This window comes from Strigops habroptila, chromosome 5, assembly GCF_004027225.2.
Source record: "Strigops habroptila isolate Jane chromosome 5, bStrHab1.2.pri, whole genome shotgun sequence".
Taxonomy (NCBI): domain Eukaryota; kingdom Metazoa; phylum Chordata; class Aves; order Psittaciformes; family Psittacidae; genus Strigops; species Strigops habroptila.
In genome coordinates this window covers 38168302-38187703 of record NC_044281.2, presented here as the reverse complement: position 1 = coordinate 38187703, position 19402 = coordinate 38168302, and the positions used below count along the sequence as shown (strand labels likewise).

The following is a 19402-nucleotide window of genomic DNA, read 5'->3' as shown; positions in this document are numbered from 1 at the left end:
GGGACAAGAGATGTCAAGGCGGGGGGGGGCGCAGAGGGGGCGACAAGGTGGGGACATGCGGTCGCACTCACCGGCCGGGGCCCGGTGCCGGCGTCACTCTGAGCGGGGCGCCCGCCTCCACCACGTGCCGGCAGGTGAGGAGCAGCCGTGGGGCCAGCAGCACCCCCGAGCCCCACACTGCCCCGCACTCCACCAGCGCCACCCAGCCCAGCGGGTCCTGCCCGCCGCCTGCCGGCACCGCGGCCACCCGCCCCGGCACCGGCGGCACCACAACCCCTGCTTCGCCCAGGACGCTGGCGCTGCTGCGCAGGATGGCGGCGAGGGAGCAGAGCAGGGTGAGCCCGACCCACTCTGCACCCTTCCAGCACAAGGAGGCGGCGATGACGGCCACCAAGCGAGACCCGTCGGGCGAGGGCAGGAAGGCGCCGCCGCCCTCAGTGCCGGGCAGGCACCGCGCGTCCGTCAGGATGAGGGCGTTCTCCTCCCCGGCCACGTTGCTCACCACCCCCCTGCTCAGGGTGTTGAGGAACAGGTCGGGGCAGAGGTCGCCGAAGGGGGACCCGCAGGCCAGCAGCCCCTCGCCCTTGCGCAGGCAGCTGGCGCTCGCCCGGGCGATCCAGCCCTCCCCGGGGGTGTCGAGGCCGGGCACCCGCAGCCAGGCGAACCAGTGCAGGGCCTCCAGGTCGTCCCCCGCCGCCTCCCCGCCGAAGCGCCACTGCTCGGCCGGCCCGAAGGCTCGCCCCAGCGCCTGCTGGAAGGCGCCGCAGGGCACCAGGGCCAAGAGCCGGGCCTCATGCTGCTGCAGGCCGCCGGCCGAGGGGTCGAGGCCGAGGGCCGGGGCACGGGTCCCCGCCGAGGGCTGCAGGACGAGGAGGCGCGGGCAGGGCCGGAGGTCGGCAGGCAGCAGGGCGCGGGGCTGCGCCCAGGCGGCGGGGCCGTCCCGCAGGAACGGGGCGAAGACGGCGCCTTGGCACAGCACCAGCCCGGGGCCGCGGCTCAGGACCACCCCGCTGCAGCTCCAGGGGCCGTCGGTTGGGCCGGAGACGCTGACCACGCAGCAGGCCCGCTCCTCCGCCATGGCGGCGGCCGCGGGGCGGGCTGCATGCGGGGCAGCCCGCGGGCAGCGCTGCCGGCGGGGCGGTGCGGCGCAACGCAAAGCGGGGCCAGACACACCCGACCGCGCCGACACCGCCCCCCCCGCGGCCCGCAGCGACCGGGAGGGACGGGCCGGACCACGGTACCGCCTCCCGGGCAGGGGCTGGTCCCTCTCCGCCCTGGGCCACGCCTCTGCCCCCGCCCCCTGCCCGGAGCCCGCTTATCCGTCCCTGCGCGACACGTCGGTCCCGGGCCGGGTGCTGGCGCTCTTCCCTCTGCTCCGCGGCTGGCTGCCGGGTCCAGCCCCACTTGCTTCACGGAAGCGTTCGCTCCCGCTCTCCCGAGGAGCAGGAAGCGTTGTTTGCACAGCGCGCCCCCTGCCTCGTCCGTAGGCTCAGTGCCTGGCACTCGAGCTTCGGGGTGAAGAAGCGTCTGCGCTGGGGGCTTGCTCGCCCACAGCACAAGGGAGCACCGAAGCTCCGCCTTCTCTGCCGAAAGAGGTACCAGTACCTGCAGAATCCCTTCAAAGAGCTAAAACTCCGAGAACCCTGGGAGTAAGTGGCACTGCAGGCCTCAGTGCGGGGATATTACACTGAGAACAAAGCCCCCGCTTGCTCCTGCAAGCCACCAGCTTTGCCGGTTACCAGCCCCGAGGCCGGCAAGCCCTCCTGCACTCTGCCTCAGTTTCCCTCGCCAGCAGCCTTCGCATTTCCCCAAAGCAGCGCCTTGCCAGGTCTGTGCACACTTTGTTTTTGTACAGGCTCTGCTCTGCCATGGTGTGGATCTGTCCTGAAGCTGCATCACCTGCTAAGGCAGCACCTCGAGCACTCACTGCTGCTCCAGGGAGAAGGGTGCCTTCAAGCCTGGGCTGAGTGTACGGATCGATGTCAAGCACTTGTTGCTAACCAGCCTCAGGAGGATGACTTGGTGACAGTGAGTATGTTCTGTCCGTTTGCATTTTGTTTTCCCCTCACTGACAGCTGCACCAGGCACACGCGCGCAGCCAACGCCAGGTTAGACTGAGGATTGCTACCCCTTTGGAGGAGAAAGACGTCTTTATTTAACTGAAAATGAGTGCTAGACAGTAATGAAACTTCAGACAAAAAAATCTGTTGAGTATAAAAGAAACTGCTTTAGTCTACATTAATAACCTCATGATATGCAAATGTCAAACACTTCCATGCTACAACCACCAAAACAGCTTCAAGGTTCTTCCTGTGACGCCGCAGCGAGAGGGTTCGATGCCCTGGGCAGGGAGGGCTGAGCCTGGAGCCTGGCCCGGCCACAGCGGGAGCCAGCAGCGCGCTGGGGTCGAGCCCAGTGTCCCACTAGCAGCGAGCGCCGGCGGCCGCCTGCACACACTAAACCAGGTGTGCTCGCAGGGGCTCCACTCCACCTAAAACATATCCCTGTAAACTAAAGAAGCTCGGATTGCACACGTCAGCCCCAACGGCAGCCTCGCTGTCGTCAGTCGGCGTGACACAGCACAGCCACCCTACAGCTCGGTTAAACCCAAATGCTATGTTTATTGAGGACTTCTAATATCGTGATACCTTGGTTCAGTAATTTGTGAAATATCTAAATATCGTTAAATATATTTTTAAAAAACCCTAACCAGACTCTGGACTAAACAAGATGAATGTTAAACTAAAAAGTTAGAAGGGACGCTGTTTACATTAACACTTTCTTTAAAAAATATAATTGCTTTTTCTTCCTTTAAGTCAATTAACCACAGTGGTGAGACGTGCTCTCTTTCTCAGCTGTTACAGTGCAGCGTGCAGAGTTTGACTTCCCACATCACACCAGCCCCGCTGTAACCGAACTGAAGGGGACGACTCGCACCCGCGTGCAGAACGGTGCTGCCTCCCCGTCACGTGGAAAAGAGTTGTGTCACCACTGTGCGATAGGGCAGCCAAAAACCAGGAGTCTCTTGGTCAATGCCAGTATGCGGTTGGAAAGCCTTCCGTGTTCTAAATAGAAAAGTCCATAGGAAGCTGTGAACAGGATCAGTCCAGAGGAATAAAACTCTTGTGTCCGTCCAAGTATCAGTCAATGTACTGCGATAGCCAGCGGAAGCCCTCGCCGTAGCCTTGCCTCTTCAGCACGCTGCACATGAACACCTCCATGGGGCGTGCGTTCAGGTCTTTCAGTGGCACGTTTCCCTGAGGAAATCCAAAGGCAAGTCAGAACCGTGCCCCTGCTGCCCTCAGGGAAGAGTCACTACCCTCTAGGGAAACCCCTGTCTAGGGAAACCTGTTTCTGCCCAGGGAATTACCCCTCTCTGCCACACCACGGCCGCTCTGCAAGAGGGACCCACCAGACTTTCAAAGCCAGCAGTGTGGGAACAGGAGTGTTAGAAACACTGAAGCAAATGGGTTTTGAGGCACAGTGTGATGTACCTGCAACACCTGGCAGTGTAATACAAGAAGCAATCGTCACTGTGTAGACAAGCCAGCACCAAGAGTGCTAGTGTTTTACTTGCGGTGTTTTACTGCCACCACTACCAGCATTCCCAACTAATTCTAACTGTACTCTCTGGAAACACCGAAAAAGTGATCAGACGGGTAACCGGATGGAAATGCAGAACAGTGAAGCCAGAGAGCCAGACAACATGTTGACATACCAGCTTGACACCTAAACCCCTGATTGCTGCAGAGGTACAGTGTTTTGAACATGTTCGGCAGTTTCAAAACTTGCCCAAGGGTGGTGGTGGTGTTATTATTACTACTATTACTATTATTATTGTTGGTTCAGCTTGGGTTGATACTGTGGACAAATTCACAGTAACAGCTCAATTAGTTTCTGGGCTGAGCCCCATTCTGCAAGTTAACACACAAGCCCTCCCTTGCTTGCGGACAACCCAGTATTGGGATCGCTCCCTACCTTTCCCGTGGTCTGTCCGTAGAGCCCGAAGATCTCCCGCAGCTTCTCCTCACTGATGGCCTCCGGTCTGTCGATTTTGTTACCCAAGATAAGGATTGGCACGTTGGATATTGTTTCATCTGTCATTAGCGCCTGTGTGCAAGGTGGGAGGAGAATTAAGCACAGGCAGACAAAACATTCATTATTTGAAGAGAATATTTTTGTTTAAGCTCTGTGACCAGCAAGGGATACTTTTTGGTGCTACAGTACTCCTGCAGCGGGGAGTGTCTCTGGAAAGGTTTCTCAGAAGCAGGTCCTATCTAAACCCACAGGCTGTTTCAAAACTTCTTCGAAGGCTGCTCAAGAGCCTACAGTCATCACAGAACGGTTTGGGTTGGAAGGGACCTTACAGCTCATCTAGTTCCACCCCCCCTGCCACAGGCAGGGACACCTTCCCCTAGAGCAGGTTGCTCCAAGCCCCATGCAACCTGGCCTTGAGGTTGACCCACAGTAAGGGCGTCCCAGCTTCTCCAGCTCTATGAGAGTGTCCTTATAAATCCAGACTGTTCTCGTCTCTGCATAAAGTCATGTGCAAATTCCTACAAGCTCACACTTTGCACGGCCCATGGCTAGTGTAAAAGCTGCACTAGAAGTGCAAATCCAAAGCACAAGACTCTCAAACTGTGCTGTGCACAAGCTCCAACCCAAAAAAGAATGTTACTTATAATTTAGCTATTCAGAGGTCGGGGGGGGGGGGGGGGGGGGGGAAGGTATACTTACATTAAGTTCAACTTTGGATTCCATAAGACGTGAGTGATCTGCACAGTCCACCAGGAAGACAATCCCATTGATGGCTGGCAGGTAGTTCTTCCAGACCCGGCGAGCTGGAACAGAAGTGACAAACACTGCCCCGTGAGAACGCTACCTGAAGCCAATGGGAAAACTACACCCAAAAAAGAGCCACCCTCTCTGTTGTGATTCCCTCAAGACAACAGAAGTCCTCCTGGGGAAGGATCTGGCTGAGGCTGCAGGCCAGGCAGTTCAGAGAGCCAGTTACACTCTGCTTTTGTAAGCAAGCAGCAGCCAAGGCTGCCTTTTCAGCCTTTAGGGTGTCTGTCTTCCAATATTTCTATGTATTAAAAAAAAAAAGGGCAGAAAAACTTTGCTTAGAACTTCTAGAAAGTCTAAAAATAAAAAAGCAGCAATTATTCAAAAGAATAAGCCTATGAAATTCAAGTCTTCCATGGCTAAAAATACTTCAGTCATGAACTGGCAGCATTTTTTCCCAAAGTGCCAGAATTAAGAACTACTGAACCACTGAGACAACTGGTATCCTAGAGCTGGGAGGTTATTTCCATATACTGCTCCACAAATAATTTCAGGCAACAAATAATTAGGTTGTTGTACACCTTTCAGTATCGCTTTTTGGTAGATGTTTCTTAAGGTGGCTGGGGAACACAGTGTACATCAGGGGGCTGAGCTCATTTGGTGCCTCCCACCCAGTAACTTCACTTTTACCTTGTTCATGTCCACCCAGATCAAAAGTTGTAAAAGTCATTCCAGCAATCGTCAGCTCCTCTGATGCTGAAAAGTACAAATACAGGCTGTGTTTCAGGAAAATAACAAAGCTGTCACAGGGTTTCCTGGGGACTTGTGTTAACATCACACACCCTCCCCGTATGAGATATCCTGTAGAATTCAGGAACTCCCTGAATTTCCCACACAGAATTCAGCCACTCTAATGGAATCATTTCACAAAGTCATGAGCGGGAGAAGATAATTTCTCCCACTTCCCTACTTATGCACACGCTTACTAATCTGCAATTATTATACTTTGTTACACTTTTCCTTAGAAACCCACTCCCTCCCCAAGAGAGGCATGTCATAATAGCTGAGCCTCGCCAATTCTCAGGCGTTTTATACTCAATTCTCCTCGTTTTATACTTGAGAGGAAAATGCAAATCCACTTCAGCTCAGGCAACCAACATGCAACTGCAACCTGAGATGCATGTTTAAGACTCTTGAAGCGTGTCTCCCCAGTGCAGAGCTATCGCTGAGGCACCTTGCAACGCCGCATCCCCATCGTTAAAGAGGAAAACCTGCACGACAAGGCAGGCAGGGCTCCATCGCTGCCAGACTTACTGGGATGTAGTGTTGGGACATGCTGACCCAGCCTGTCGTCTTTGAGCATGTGCAGCAGAGTGGTTTTGCCTGCATTATCCAAGCCTAGGAACACCAGTTTTCCAGACTTCTTGTACAAACCTGGAAGGAAAACAAGCAAGAAACACTCCAGCTTGATTCTTTCTGCATACGAACCCCTCTCCCAGGCCTACGCTGCCTCCTGTGCACATATAGGACTTCCAGCACGGGCACAGAACAGCAGCGAAAAAAATCCCATATAGCTTGAAGTGGCTTTTACCAGGGAAGCGCATGATCATATCTACAATAACAGATGTTTTCTGAGCTCGCATTTCTGTGAGTAATGTATTCTTTCCTCAGATACCCCCTAACAGAAGAATATGCAGCAAAGCACTACTTATGTGCAACGGTTATGGATGAATATGTTGCCCCAAAGGGGTACTTAAATGTGAAAATTAAGTAAACTCGTAGAAGACAGCAGCAAGTTGTTGAAGAAATATTGTAAAGTGTGGAACAACAAGTCATTCTCTTTAGACAAACTACTTTTTTTTTTGTCCACTTCCAGGTATGTATCTGCCACAGCAAAGTTCCCCGGCGTATCCAGCAGGACTTTCTCTCATCCCTCACTACCCCTGTGAGGCGCTCTGGACAGACAGCACTCTATCCTTTGGCAAGGACCTCCGCTGGAATTCACAGCTCTGGCAGGAGGAGCTTCTCCATCACCCACAGCCAAGGAAAGGACTGCTCGTGGCAGGGTGCAGCAGCCAGCTGTGCAGGTCACCCTGGGTTGGGCAATATTTTGGCCAGCACCTTCCCAAAGAGCCTTCAACCTGGATCACCCGCATTATTCAGCGCCAGCAGCTCCCCAGGGCATGTCACAGCACTGGCAGCTTCGTGCAGGAAGTGATCATTTGAGGAGAAGCAAGCCAGAGAGCTGCAGCAGTAACAAATAAGGGCAAGCTCTGGTGGAGCTGGTGAACTCGGATACCAGGAGGAGGAAGACGGGGTTCCCTCCCTGGCTAGGCAGCATGTCTGCCCGGGGCAGGGCCCTGGGCTACACAGGGCCTTGGCATCAGCCCAGCTGCTCTCGCATTTGTAAACAGCAAGAGAAGGAGCGAGTGGGAGGCCAATGCCTCCGAATATTCTGAAAGTTTCTCCCCCGAGTGTAAAATACCTTTTATTGATTTGCAGCTTGCTCATCAGACTTCATGCTAGCCAGAGCTATTGTACTGCAAAAGAAACCTGCTTTAATCACCAGCTCTTAAGTGATTTTGGCAACTGGCAGAAACCAAACTGACCTAAGAGCAGCTGCCACAGCCCCAGCTGAGCCTTTTAACTCCTGTAACGTGGCATTACCTAGAAACTGCAGCACGCTGCTGAAGCCGTTGTAGATCCATTCGAAAATGAAAGACATCGCTGAAGATTAATCTCCTGCGGGGACAAAACCAGCGTTACAAGCGCCGGAAGCCGGCGGCGCGCCCCCCGCCCCGGGATGCTGCCGCCCGGGAGCAGGTCCCGCTCCCCTCGCTGGCTCCCGAACCCGAGCGCGGCCCGGCGGGCGCAGCGGTGACTGACACCCCCCGGGCGAGCTACCCGAGCTGCGCGGCCCCCCCTACCCTGGGCTGGGGGCGGCCGCAGGCACCGCCGCGGGGGGGGGGGGAGGCAGGGGGAACCGGCCCTGGCGGCGGCCTCAAGGGCGGGCGGCGCGGCCTAGCCCCCGCCCCACCCCCGCCCTGCCTGCGTGTCATTCCCCGCCGCCGCCCCGCGCCCGGCTCGGCCCCCGCCGCCCCGCGCGGCCCCCCCAGGCCCCGCCGCCGCCGCTCACCCCCGGCTGCTCCCGCGCCGCCGCGCCAACGACTCCCCTCCTCGGCAGCCGCCAGCTCCCCGCCGGAAATACGTCACACCGCGCCCCCCGCCCACTTCCGGCCCGGCGGCTTCGCCGCGCTGGCTCCCGACGTCGGCCGTGCGTCTGACGCCACGCCGGCGCGCGGCCGCGCCAGGAGGCCGCGGGTCCGAGGCCGCCCCCGAGCGGTAACGACGAGTCCATGAGAGCGCCGGTTCGAGACCGGCCCCCGGCGGTCCCGCACCCCCTGCAGGGACGGGTGGGTCCGCGCCAGGGACACGGTACCAGCTCAGCCGGTAAATCCTCCCGTAATCCCCTCCAAAACAACACCCGCGATAACAGACCCGAGGCTTTGTTACATGGAGGGAAAGGAGAGGGAGCCCCACAGCGCTGTTTCAGTAGTTTTTATTTCTAGCATCCATACACGTACCAGGTGAGTGATCTTCTGTCAGGGTTTATGAAGTAGAGCACACAACCATGCGCAAGCAGGGCGTTGTGGTTTTATAAATTATGTCTTCTAGCCTCCACAAGACCTCAGTGCAGCAGACACATCACTGCTAGATATAGAATTCTAATCAGCAAAGATACAGGCAATGTCTCCTCGGTGTTGACACTGAAGCTGTTTCTGGCCTATTCCTGCATGTGGTGACTCCTTAGTGGGAAGGACAGAGCTGTCTCAGGCCTTAGTTTTTCTGGTAGTAGAACCACTTGTCAACTGTAAGGGGCAGAAAAACCAAAACAAACCATCAGAGGGTTACTCCCCCATTAGCTACCCACTTTTTAAGTAGTCACACAGCGCTGCATGTCACCTCCAGTGCAGGGCCTCCAGTGCTCCAGTCAACAACTCCACCACACAGCAAACAGGTTCTTGCGTGACCCTGCCTACATGGGTTTGTTTTCCTGAAGAAGCCACCCTCACTCAGGCTGCCATTGGGAGCACCCAGGTATGATTCAGCTCAGGCGAGCACAGACAGCAAGCCAGAGCTAGCTTGGCTTCCCTCTGGCTCAGCTGGCTTGGAGAGGCAAAGTCATTTTGCCTCCAACTCCCTTGTCTCCACAGAAGACATCAATTTCTTAACAAGTTTATTGCCCACGGAAAGACTGGAAATGACAGCCTAGCTCCTCGTTCTGCCACACAACTGCGGATTCTCAACACCAGCATTAGCTTGCCCTTGGGTCTTGTCCCTGCTACAGAAACATCCAGATTTCCCATGCAAGGAACCCACCGCAACCTCGCACGGAAGGAAAAGATGACAGCTGAGTGAGGATTCATCCCACAGCCACTGCTTTCTTACAGAGTTGTGTAACTCTGCAACTGAAGTACTGAATGTGCATCCAGTTTCTGCCTCTGCTCTGTGTGGGTAGGGAGTACTTCCCTTCCTCGGCTCGCCTGCACCGAGGATACTGATGAAACCCGTTTTGCAGAACTAACAAAATTGGTCTCCTGCTATCACTGCACTTCAGTCCTCTGCAGGGCTCTTTCAGGACAAGATAACCTCTTCTGAAGCAAACTACTGCACCTCAGGTCTCTTATCACTCATTTACCTACCTTGTGTACCCAAACAAGGGAGTAAGGCAACAACAACAGATGTTATTCAGGAATTAAACTGCATTACTGACACGTTAGGTCCAAGAAGGCCCTTTGTTTCCCCTGGTGCTAGAGCCAGGCCCAGCCATCCCCTAAGACCCTCATTTTCCTACTGATAGTTCCTTTGAGGAAGTCTCCACTCAGTACTGGAATGTAAATGTGGGTTTTGAGACTTACCTTCGGGTGGGATTGGGTTGGCAGCTTTACATGGTGGTGCCTGAAACAAGAAGTGCATTAGCAGACAGCAACTGCTCACAGAGGCTGACCTTACACCCAAAGCTCACTAGACATCATTTAGAACTTCACAAGTCTTTAATGAGCACCAGTTAAGACCTAAGCAGCATAAGCCAGTCTGTGGCAGCCAGCTCTGGTCAGCTGTGAGGGAACAAATTAGCTCACATGCAGCGTGAGTCCTGTCATCTCCACAGCCTCCTTATTCCATAGATGTCCTACATGCCAGAGGTGCTCTGCTTTAAGCACAGGCTGCAGTGCCATCTGCTTTTCACTACAAGCACTTACCGCTCCAGCATCAATACAGCTGCAGGCAGCCTGCCTTTTTTGAACCTACAGTGTGATGGTGGAACAGAAGTACAGGAGACTCAGAAAACTTCTCTGAAGAGCTTTCACCTGATACTTAGCAACCAAAGAGAGGCAATGGGCCCTGGCTTGTGACACATCCTCCATGAGGGCTGCACTTTCAACAACTTAAAAGTAATTTGGATACTGCCAGAGAATACAAGCACTTTTCTAACCAAAGCAATCGTTTCAAAAGTCTCACCAAGGCTATGGAGAGACTCTGGCTTCCAGTCACATTTCCTTACACTGAGGCAACATTTGCATTTTGATTCTTCTGTTCCATTCCGCTAACCCCTTTCAAGTTACCAGCAGCACATCACAAGTCTAGGGAGATGCAGTTAAGCCCTGAAACTGGACAGGAGTTCTACACTTTAGCTTTTTTTAGGGAACTTTAAGCTTTTCATTGCAAAGGATGCAAGGCCCCTGGCTGCAAGGCTCTCAGGAATAAGTCTTCTTTTTGTCAAATGATGACCTGTTCTCTGAAGCTCTTGGAAGGCCAAATATTTAAACCCTCTCTGAACAGCTGACAGCCAAGCTGAAGTTTAGCCCTTCACGCAAACTCTGGTTTGGATTCCATCTCCCAGATGACTTAAGGGCAAAGAGAAGCCTCTGGAGGAAAGTCTGGCTTGCTCCACATCCATCCCATTCAATCGGAAACAGGTGCTGTTCTGAGCATACAATGCACTATTCACATAGAGGGGACAGATAACCACAGAAATAGTATTGTTTTGCCCAATACTAACACTGGGGTTAGGATACTCAAATTTGTACTTACGGCATCCACAGTAGCTTTTGCACACTCTTGACTACAGCAGAAGGGGCTGTTTGACACCGTCAGGTTTGTGCTAGAAGAGATAGGTCACTTGTGAGAATGTGAAAGCCAAGTCTCTCCCCCAAGAGTATTAAATTATGGAATATTAAGAATCATAAGACATAAGAATGTTATAGATGCCAAGTTGAAGGGGGAGGTCTGCAGAGAGAGCCAGCAGCTAACAGAAAGCATAGCACCATTCAGGAAAGGCAGCTTTGGGGTTATTTGTTTAGGGGAAAGGAATGTGCACAGTACCACAAGCATTAACCTACCAGTTGATCTCTCCTCCGTCCGTTTTCTTTGCTATTAAAGCTTTCCAGTGTTCATGAGTACTTTTAATGACGTTCACAGCAAAATCCTAAAGGTGAAGATGTGACCAAACATCATGTTACGGGTAAGCACTAAACCACCTTCTCCAGACTATCAGTTACATGGAATAATGGGCCAGTATTTATAGGTTGATTTTAGATAGTTTATGACTCTAGAAGGGGCTCTTAGACCTCTTCCATTACTGCACCATTCAGGAACAACAGCAACCTCCCAGCACACAACAGCTGAAACAACAGGGATTTACAACACGAATTGTTTTACTTTCAAGATGGGAGGATGTGCCGAGATCACCTAGTGAGCTTAAGGCCAAAAGAAACCGAACAGAGATATTCTAGTCTCAGGCCAGTGCTATATTATTAAAGCATCTCCACTCTGCTGTCCTCCCTCTTAGTGTCTCCAGCAGCTAGCTGATCCCAGCATACCTGCGAGCTTTCTTCCACTCCAGGTAAATCATTCAACTGCTGTGCAGACCAACAGGAAGAGACATGCACCTAATCTAGCTCTGCAACTATTTCATAACGAATCTGCTTCCAAGCATATCACAGCTTTTTTTCTTAGAAGAAAATGTGCTATATGCACAAGCATTAACCTGTCAGCTGGAGAACGAAGCACACACAATCCTTTGTTTGTGCCAACACCAGTGATAAATATCCTGGTTTGATACCACACAGAGCCAAGTAAAACACTGCATAAACGTGCAAGGTTATTTGTCCCTATTTTCCGCCTTCGTCTTGATTCTGGTTCCACCCATCCAGAGAGGCAGTGAGATGTCCCAGCCCACCCAAGCTACTGCTGTGCTAGAGCCTAAGGGGAAAGGCCCACTCCCACATGACTTCCATTTCAGCCCTCCTTACCCTTTCCTTCCCACATGGGGCTTTGCAGGCCCTCCCCTTCTCTGCACCAACTCTGGAGCTCTGGGAGCTGAGTCACCTCACTAACACACTCATGGCACAGCAGGACTGGCAGGAGGGAGGGTGCAGAAGCAGGATTTCACCCATTCAGGAGCCGTAAGTTATCTGACCCAACCCAGAGAAGAGGCAGAGGTACAGTGCTGCCCCAGCAGAGCCTTACTCAAAGGGCATGAGGGAACACTTTATGCCTGAAGAAAGACACATTTTAACTTCTGAATTAACTTCAACTTGCACCAGGCTGCAGTGGAACAAAGCCAGTGAGCAAGGGAAGCAAAGGGTGATGCCAAGCACCCTTGCTCCAAAGCAGGAGCAAATAAACCTGGTGTTTTCCATCCTGGTTCTGACAGAAAGGCTCCCAGCCTTTAAGTGATCCCACATGAACGTCAACTAGAAGAAAAACTAATAATATCCAACAGCAGCAGCTTGATAACCCTATGCTTTTTCTCCTAGTATTCCTGCAAGCACTAGGTTGGAAACAAGCTGAACGGCAGGCTGGAAAAACAGCAGGAAGAATTAAGTCAACTATTAGTAGCCTCATAGAAACCCGTTCTCTCAGCAACTACTCATTCGTGTCCCCAGGCACCTTGAGCTCAGTTTGTGGACAGCATGCCTTTGCACGCTCACAGTAACTAAGAAAGGCAATGCTACCTTGTCTTTAAATTCGCCATTAAAAGCAAACTGGTTTTCTGGCTTTCCATCAGGTACTTTGTATCTTCTGAACCAGTCCACTGTAGCTTCTAAGTACCCAGGTTTCATCCTTCTGACATCACTGATATCTAGCCAGAGAGAAAAGGTTTGTTAGCCAGGTCTAGTGACAGCAGTTACTTAGCTACTTGCCGACTCTTCTGAGCTGCCCCTCATTCAGCCCCTCCTTAAGTAGCCTTAGCAACCTTTCAGACAGGTTACAGTAAAGACACAAAGTAGGTATCTGCATAAGAAAGTTAGTGCTTCATATTCACAGTATATCCTGACTGCTCCCAGGAGCACGGACTCATTTAAACAGCTTTGATTAGAGATTTACTGGACAATCCCTTTCCTTCCACTCAGAGGACAGGCTATACAACCACTCTCCAAGATGCCAGGATGTGCAGAAGGCAGACAATTTGGGATAAACAGTAAAATGTTTTGATATAGGACTGTCAACATCCTGTTCTGCTGTCCTTCCAGTATCACAGCCAATTAATACCATGGCATAGAAGGAGCAAGCCCACGTCCTGATGTGAAAGTTTCCTGCAGGATCTCAACAGAGAAAGAGAAGTACTAAGCCTGCTCCTCCCTCCTGTTACTTACCATTATAGCTGCCTGCTTCAGGGTCTTCAACGTTGATAGCAATTATCTTCCAGTCTGTCTCTCCCTCATCAATCAGTGCCAGAGTGCCCAGCACCTTCACCTTGATGACTTCTCCTCGAGAGCAGACCTGCAAGGACAAAGACCTTATTGTCTGCAGCGATGCATCCAAGGAATGCACAACAGGAGACTGTGCAAGCTATGAGAGTTCAGCAAGCACTGGCTACCAGGAAATCAGGTATCACTTATCAGCAGTTCATAATCCTTGGCTCACGAGGCTTGCGCTGTAAGACCTCAACAGTCTCCAGAGGCAGTGAAGGGAAACATCACATTCTTAAGGTAGAGGAGGTAGGAACTAAATAATGTCTCTGGATAATTGACTTCAGAGACATTAATGACATGTTTCAAAAGACAGTTACCCTTTAGAATGCATTACCTTGCTTCCAATTTCACACACATCAATTGGATCGTTATCTCCACAGCAGCCAGTATTTTCATCTTTGTGACCTGGATCTTCCCAAGTCTGAAAAAAAAAGAACCAAACAAACAAACCAAAGAACCCCTACACGAATAAGAACTCTCAGGTTTCAAGAGGAAACAAAAAGCAAGTTTATTTCAGGCCTGCAATTGCCTCGAAAATACAGGTGATGGCCCACTTCACACATGCTTTCAGGTCTAGTGGCTGGGCTGCTATTTCACTTGAGCCTGCAAACGCAGTTTGAATCCAAATTAAAAGGTCTTATCTTGCCAAGGTAAACTGCTCCCTCCTACTGACAAACCATTTTTCAACAACTTTCCAGACTTCCTCCTCCATTGCACAGCTACATAAAGGTAAAGTTCACATCTATAAAGAACATTCATTGATTTTGGCTGCCTGCCTATTCCTCTCCCTATTCATGTCTTAACAGAAGTTTCCTGAACTCCAGATAGCAGTCCAACACAGATGGAAGACAGACCGGGTGGATTGTTTCCTTTTAATTAAATAATTAAAGACACGTTGTTACACTAGAGCAGTGACAAGAATGCAGAGTCCCATACCCTGGGCTACCCAGTGTCCTAGTGCATCTCACCTAAAGCGGTGAGTGTAAGCTGAAAGAGAGGGCTCCAGAAGGCATTTGAGCTATGCCTCCAAAAGTAATAGCTGCTTAAAACACGCTTCTGATCAGGGGCAAAAGGACACTGTGCCTGCTTGCACTGTAAGGAGCATCTACCACTAAGGCTGTTCAGATAAAAAAAGCAGCAATGCTCTTTCCAAATTTCTGCATGCCAGGACACAACTACAGTAGTCAAGACCTTGTGATGCATCCAGAACATTTAGGAAGATGTACTGAAACCTGGCTGGTGCTGAAGTACTCTTCAGTCCCTTGCCCTTGATGCATACACAACTTTGAAGCACTAACACATGGCTGAGTGAAGGCCTCAAAAGCTGTAATTCTGTACAAAGAAACTGGCTCCAGAATCCATCTGAGTAGAAAACAATTCGACTTTGAAACACCATCTTAACCCACTTGGAGAAAACACTTGACATGCACTGCTATCAAGACTAGAGCTACAAAATTCGGTGTGTTTCCCTGTGAACTGTTACTGACAACTTATTTCTCTAAAGGAAACTCAAACCTTGGAGAACATCAGAGGCAAACAGCCTTGCTCAAAGCTCCTCTTTACCCAACAGTCATCAGCCAGTTAAGAACATACATCCAGGTGTCACCATCTGTCAGTCCCACCTGACCAGCTGTTTCAGAGAAAGCACGTTTGTGCACAGTCTCTGGGCTTTCGAGTGCCTTTCTGCCACTCAGATCCAACACTGAGAAGAGGGCATGTACTACCATCCAACAGGTCAATACATTAGTCTAGCTGTGTGTTTTAGACCCTGAACAATAAGAGGAGCAGAAATGGGAAAGATACAGTCTTCAGACCTATTCAGATCTTCGTGGCCCACATCCAAAGCCTAAAACAACCAGCTAATACACTGCAAGAAGAATCTTCTGTAAAGATTAAGCTTAAGGGCTGTACACTGAGATTCTGTACTGTTAGTTTAAAACTTTAGCTCTTTATGCTTCACCAGGCAAGAACCGAGGGCATTGCACTGCCAGATGCTCAGTTCCTTGTGTAGTGACACCTTCCTTCATCCAAAGACACGGACCTGCCAGCAACTGTCCAACCAAACTGCTGGGTGGCCAAGGAGAGGAGCGGGACAGCAGGTATCTCACTAGCAACAGCTGCTCATCCTCAAATAGCTTGTTTACAGCATGAGCTACAAACCTGACTCCTGAGATTTCTACTTAGAAGTACCCCTGCTTTCTTAACAGGTTCTCTTCATTAGCAAGATTATACATTCAGCTACAAATGCTGTGCTCCAGATCAGACTCTCAGCCGACCTTTTGCTCAGTAATGTAGTGGTAGTTAGAGACACACACAGTCATCCTCCCTCCTCCCAAGCAGAAAGGATGAGCCACCGAGACAAATCATAGTACCTGTGGAATAGCACCATAATTCCAGATGTAACCTTTATGGGGAAACACGTTAGCTACATAGCGCAGTTTTCCTTTCTTCACATCTTGCTTAATTGGGTTTAAAGGATCCTTTGTTGCAATCTGAAAGAAAAGTTACATAAATCTCTCCACTATGCTCTACGAAAAACCAAGATTTTATTTATATTTTTTTTAATGAAACTGGCTGCTATCTGACAAGCCAAGTGACCGGGAGCTGACTCTGAAGCCCACAGCAGATATTGAATAACTCCATTTCCTGTTGCATTGCCATCTCCTGGGATATAGTTTTCAGCAGACTTACAAACATCAGAAGCCCATGGGGTTGAGAGTCATAAGATGCTGCTTTAATCAGAAGTCACATAAGACTACTAAGTTACTGTAACTTCTGCAAGTCTCAGACTCCATATTAAACCTCTAGCATCAAGCAAGTATTTACACAAGAAGTTAGAAACCACTCAGATTTACGAGGTGGATGTAAGAAGGAGACAATCAGCAAAGCCAAAGATTAATAGACTAGTCAGCTCAAGCACTTAAGCTAGGAACTGTAATATAATTACCTCCATTTTAGCATTTGTCCATCGAGGTACTTCCACAACCATGTTGAACACATTCTGAAGAAAGCAAAATATCAGTGAATGGGAAGGAATCTCAAGACCACACTTTAAACTAGGTACACATATAAGTAAGCATAAGAGACAGCTCACATGAAAACCATAGCTTCCCCCCCCCAGTGCCAGTTGTGATACAGTGGGTAGGAGTAAGCCACCTATTTAATAATGTGGGTACTTACACACTATTCTCATCAACTGAGAACATTACTCCCAAATGTTCTAGTCTGTCTTGAAGCAGGGAAAGATGCATGAGCTCCCCACTCCAAATTGACACTCCTATAAAAGCAGACCTTGTTAGCAGCATGGTGCAAGGATAAAGATGTAGAGGAGAAACACGGAACCACATCTTGCAATATCTAGTTTACAGGTGATACTTGAAAACATCTCCTGTTGACTCCAGCTGGGCTGAGAGGACTTTCAAGAGTTCAATGTCAGCCTTCTCTTCAAGAAAACAAGCTTTCCCATGCTTGAACCTTAACATTTGCTGTTTGAAGAGATTATGGCTTTTAACAAAAAGGTCAAACCTTGCTCTCTAGCATCAACAAGGTTTCTAATCCCCACGTTCAGCACTATCATTAGTCTTGCAAAGTCCCTCAAACCTGTATCGTGCCATAATTAGACTGCTGTTGTGCAACAAGCGCTGTTACACCATTGACTCTGCCCACACCTTTTCCTAACACTAGTTTATTACCTTCCTTAATTGCAGGGGGTCACTGTTCATTTGCAATCTATATGTGAAAAGGTATATACTATTTTTAAGTAGCTCTAGGAAACGAATGAGGCAATTGTAACTGGCTAGGCAGGGTGCTTATGGCTTTGCAGGCAAGGAAAGATAACTTGGGGGTGCATCTCTCTTAGGCTTGCAGCTTTCCCACAACTGATCTGACAAACCTGCCTTCGTCTAAGAGACCCAGTGAGTAGCCCAAGGTCATTCCTTTGCAATGCCAAGACACACAGGTACAGATAAGGTCAGCACATCCCCACCCTAGACTGAAAAAAACCACCCTGCAATCCTCTCAGTGTCTTAAAAGTCTAAGGATAAAGATCAAGGAGCCCAGACAGGGTAAGGCAACCTTTTGCTCCAACCTGGGCTCCCTACCATAGCTGGCAATGAACCTACTAATTAACAAGTAAAATCTCTGCAGAGAGTCACTTCAGCAACAGAAAGACGTCTAATGTGATCAGCACTATTGTGTAACTTCAGGGACTGACCTTCAGTGATTCTTGCTTCTCTTAATGACTTGGCACTGAGATGCTGGCAAGCAACACTAAGCAGCTGAAGTGAACCCCAGTAGTCCAGTTTTGTTTGTTAAACATTACCATGGAAGCCCTCCTCACCCCTATGCTCACTCCCCTGCTCTTTCTTCCCCTGTTCTGTGTCTGCAGAGTGTAGTGTTACCCGGGTTTTCCTTGTCTGAGTTACCTTTCAGATACGTGCTTTTGAAAACCACTTTCCCAGTCGGCCACCAAAACTGCTTCACCACTGTCCTTGATTACAACCTGTCTTTTCCCTTCTGAGCAGGCAGAAGCCACGTCAGACTTCCCAAAGCATATTCTGACAACACCTGCACCTCAAAGCTCAATCAGCTACATTTTAGAGGTTCATTTCTCAGTTCTGCCTACTCTTTTCCTTTCCCATAACCACTCTCTACCTGCCAAATTACACCGTGAACATTACAACAGTTCAGTTTCTCAAACTGCACAGCTTTTTAGTATGCGTTAAAAGGAGAAACGAGCTGCAAAGGTAAGGAACAGCAGTCAGAGAGCCCTAGTTCCCACTGACAAAGCAGTCAGTGAAAACTGAAACACAGCTGTTTTGGTTTCCTAGAGCTGGGGCACTTTAGGCAGTGATTCAGAAGAGCCTGATTTGACTAACCACCAGCTGACGGAAGGATGTAAAAGCCCTGCAACACTGCATGTGGCAGGGTCCCTACCTGCACTTTTTGCGAGGCAAGAGGTTCCCAGGAGCTGCTCCAGCAAGAATTTAACATCCTTGCCTTCTAATGAGCAGCTGATTCTAAAGTGTCTTTACTGCAGTCAAAACCCGAACCTGAAATATCATCCATAGGAGTGAATGTAGATATTTAGCTAAACAGAAAACTGATTCTTTTAACCCAAAACACTTTCACGTGGCCGCATGGGCAAATTCAAGACAACCACTTGTATCTCACACCCAAACATGAGAATGAGATCATCTGCTCTCTTCTCCTACGTAGCTCTACCTGAAAGAGAGGTAAAGGGGCACCCAATCTCTGCGAGATCTGATGATGCTTCTGTTAGGTGCTCTTGCCAAGCAGCAGTGTAAGGCACTTGGAGCTCCTCTCGGGTGTTCCAGGCTCGCAGGACCACTATCCCTGAGGAGCACCAATACAACAACGCTCACACCCAGAGCTCCAGCGGTCGCTCTTGCCACTGCCCCCAGGCCAACGAGGCCACACCAGCCACCGAGTGCTCCTTGCGCCGGCCCCCCTCCCCTTACCTTGCCGGCATCCGCGTAGATGGGGATATCGTGGAAGGGGGAGATGTAACACCCGGCGGCATCCTCTGTAAGGCAAAAGGGAGGCGAGTCAGGCGCGCCCCGGGGCGGGGGGGGGGGACACACTTCACATTGCGGAGGGGGCGCACCACAAGCCTCCAGAGCACCTCAGCCCGCCCCCCCCAACCCTCAGAGCGGGAGGACAAGGCGGGCGGCGGGGACTCACTGAAGAAGAGCCGGTACTCCAGGCTGTGAGGCGCGGCGCGCTCCTCCACGCTGTACCCGGCCATGCTTGCCGCGGAGCCCGCCGCTCACCGCGCTGCGCAGCCGCGCCGCGCCCCCTCGGCCGCCATGGGGTGGCAGCGCGCATGCGGCAAGGGT

At 50.8% G+C, this 19402-nt stretch overlaps 3 protein-coding genes across 4 annotated transcripts in view; all 3 read right to left on the bottom strand.

The window, feature by feature from the left end:
* TYSND1 (trypsin domain containing 1) overlaps positions 1-15622 on the bottom strand; it is a 25291-nt gene extending 9669 nt beyond the window's left edge. Inside the window, exons 1-2 of one of the 2 annotated variants that reach the window (XM_030487678.1) lie at positions 15610-15622; positions 72-2368 (exon numbers count right to left, since the gene is read on the bottom strand). In XM_030487678.1, the coding sequence (XP_030343538.1) occupies positions 72-1078 (1007 nt within the window). In that variant the 5' untranslated portion in view covers positions 1079-2368; positions 15610-15622. Of the gene's footprint in view, positions 1-71; positions 2369-15609 lie in introns of those variants that run through there. The other variant, XM_030487679.1, reaches the window with a different exon arrangement.
* SAR1A (secretion associated Ras related GTPase 1A) lies at positions 2132-8027 on the bottom strand. The gene is made up of 7 exons (XM_030487700.1): positions 7922-8027; positions 7453-7527; positions 6100-6219; positions 5476-5541; positions 4738-4841; positions 3979-4110; positions 2132-3257 (listed from the first exon to the last, which is right to left on the bottom strand). Exons 2-7 carry the CDS (start codon positions 7508-7510, stop codon positions 3141-3143), a joined length of 597 nt encoding a protein of 198 aa, XP_030343560.1. The 5' UTR covers positions 7511-7527; positions 7922-8027; the 3' UTR covers positions 2132-3140.
* On the bottom strand, positions 8329-19402 carry PPA1 (inorganic pyrophosphatase 1). Its single transcript, XM_030487699.1, has 11 exons — positions 19248-19402; positions 19025-19089; positions 16492-16545; positions 15917-16036; positions 13879-13965; positions 13446-13572; positions 12804-12931; positions 11187-11272; positions 10879-10948; positions 9705-9744; positions 8329-8654 (listed from the first exon to the last, which is right to left on the bottom strand). The coding sequence occupies exons 1-11, from the start codon at positions 19309-19311 to the stop codon at positions 8623-8625; spliced, it is 873 nt and encodes a 290-aa protein (XP_030343559.1). The 5' UTR covers positions 19312-19402; the 3' UTR covers positions 8329-8622.

Excerpts from the sequence above, each read along its gene's own strand:
- SAR1A (XM_030487700.1), bottom strand. The coding sequence starts at position 7,510 with ATGTCTTTCATTTTCGAATGGATCTACAACGGCTTCAGCAGCGTGCTG. Across the intron at positions 6,220-7,452 it reads CAGCGTGCTGCAGTTTCTAG|GTTTGTACAAGAAGTCTGGA; the intron begins GTAATGCCACGT and ends TTTTCCTTCCAG. Across the intron at positions 4,111-4,737 it reads AATCCAAAGTTGAACTTAAT|GCGCTAATGACAGATGAAAC; the intron begins GTAAGTATACCT and ends CCTTGCACACAG.
- PPA1 (XM_030487699.1), bottom strand. The coding sequence starts at position 19,311 with ATGGCCGGGTACAGCGTGGAGGAGCGCGCCGCGCCTCACAGCCTGGAG. Across the intron at positions 13,573-13,878 it reads TGTGTGAAATTGGAAGCAAG|GTCTGCTCTCGAGGAGAAGT; the intron begins GTAATGCATTCT and ends TTGTCCTTGCAG. Across the intron at positions 12,932-13,445 it reads TGAAGCAGGCAGCTATAATG|ATATCAGTGATGTCAGAAGG; the intron begins GTAAGTAACAGG and ends CTCTCTGGCTAG.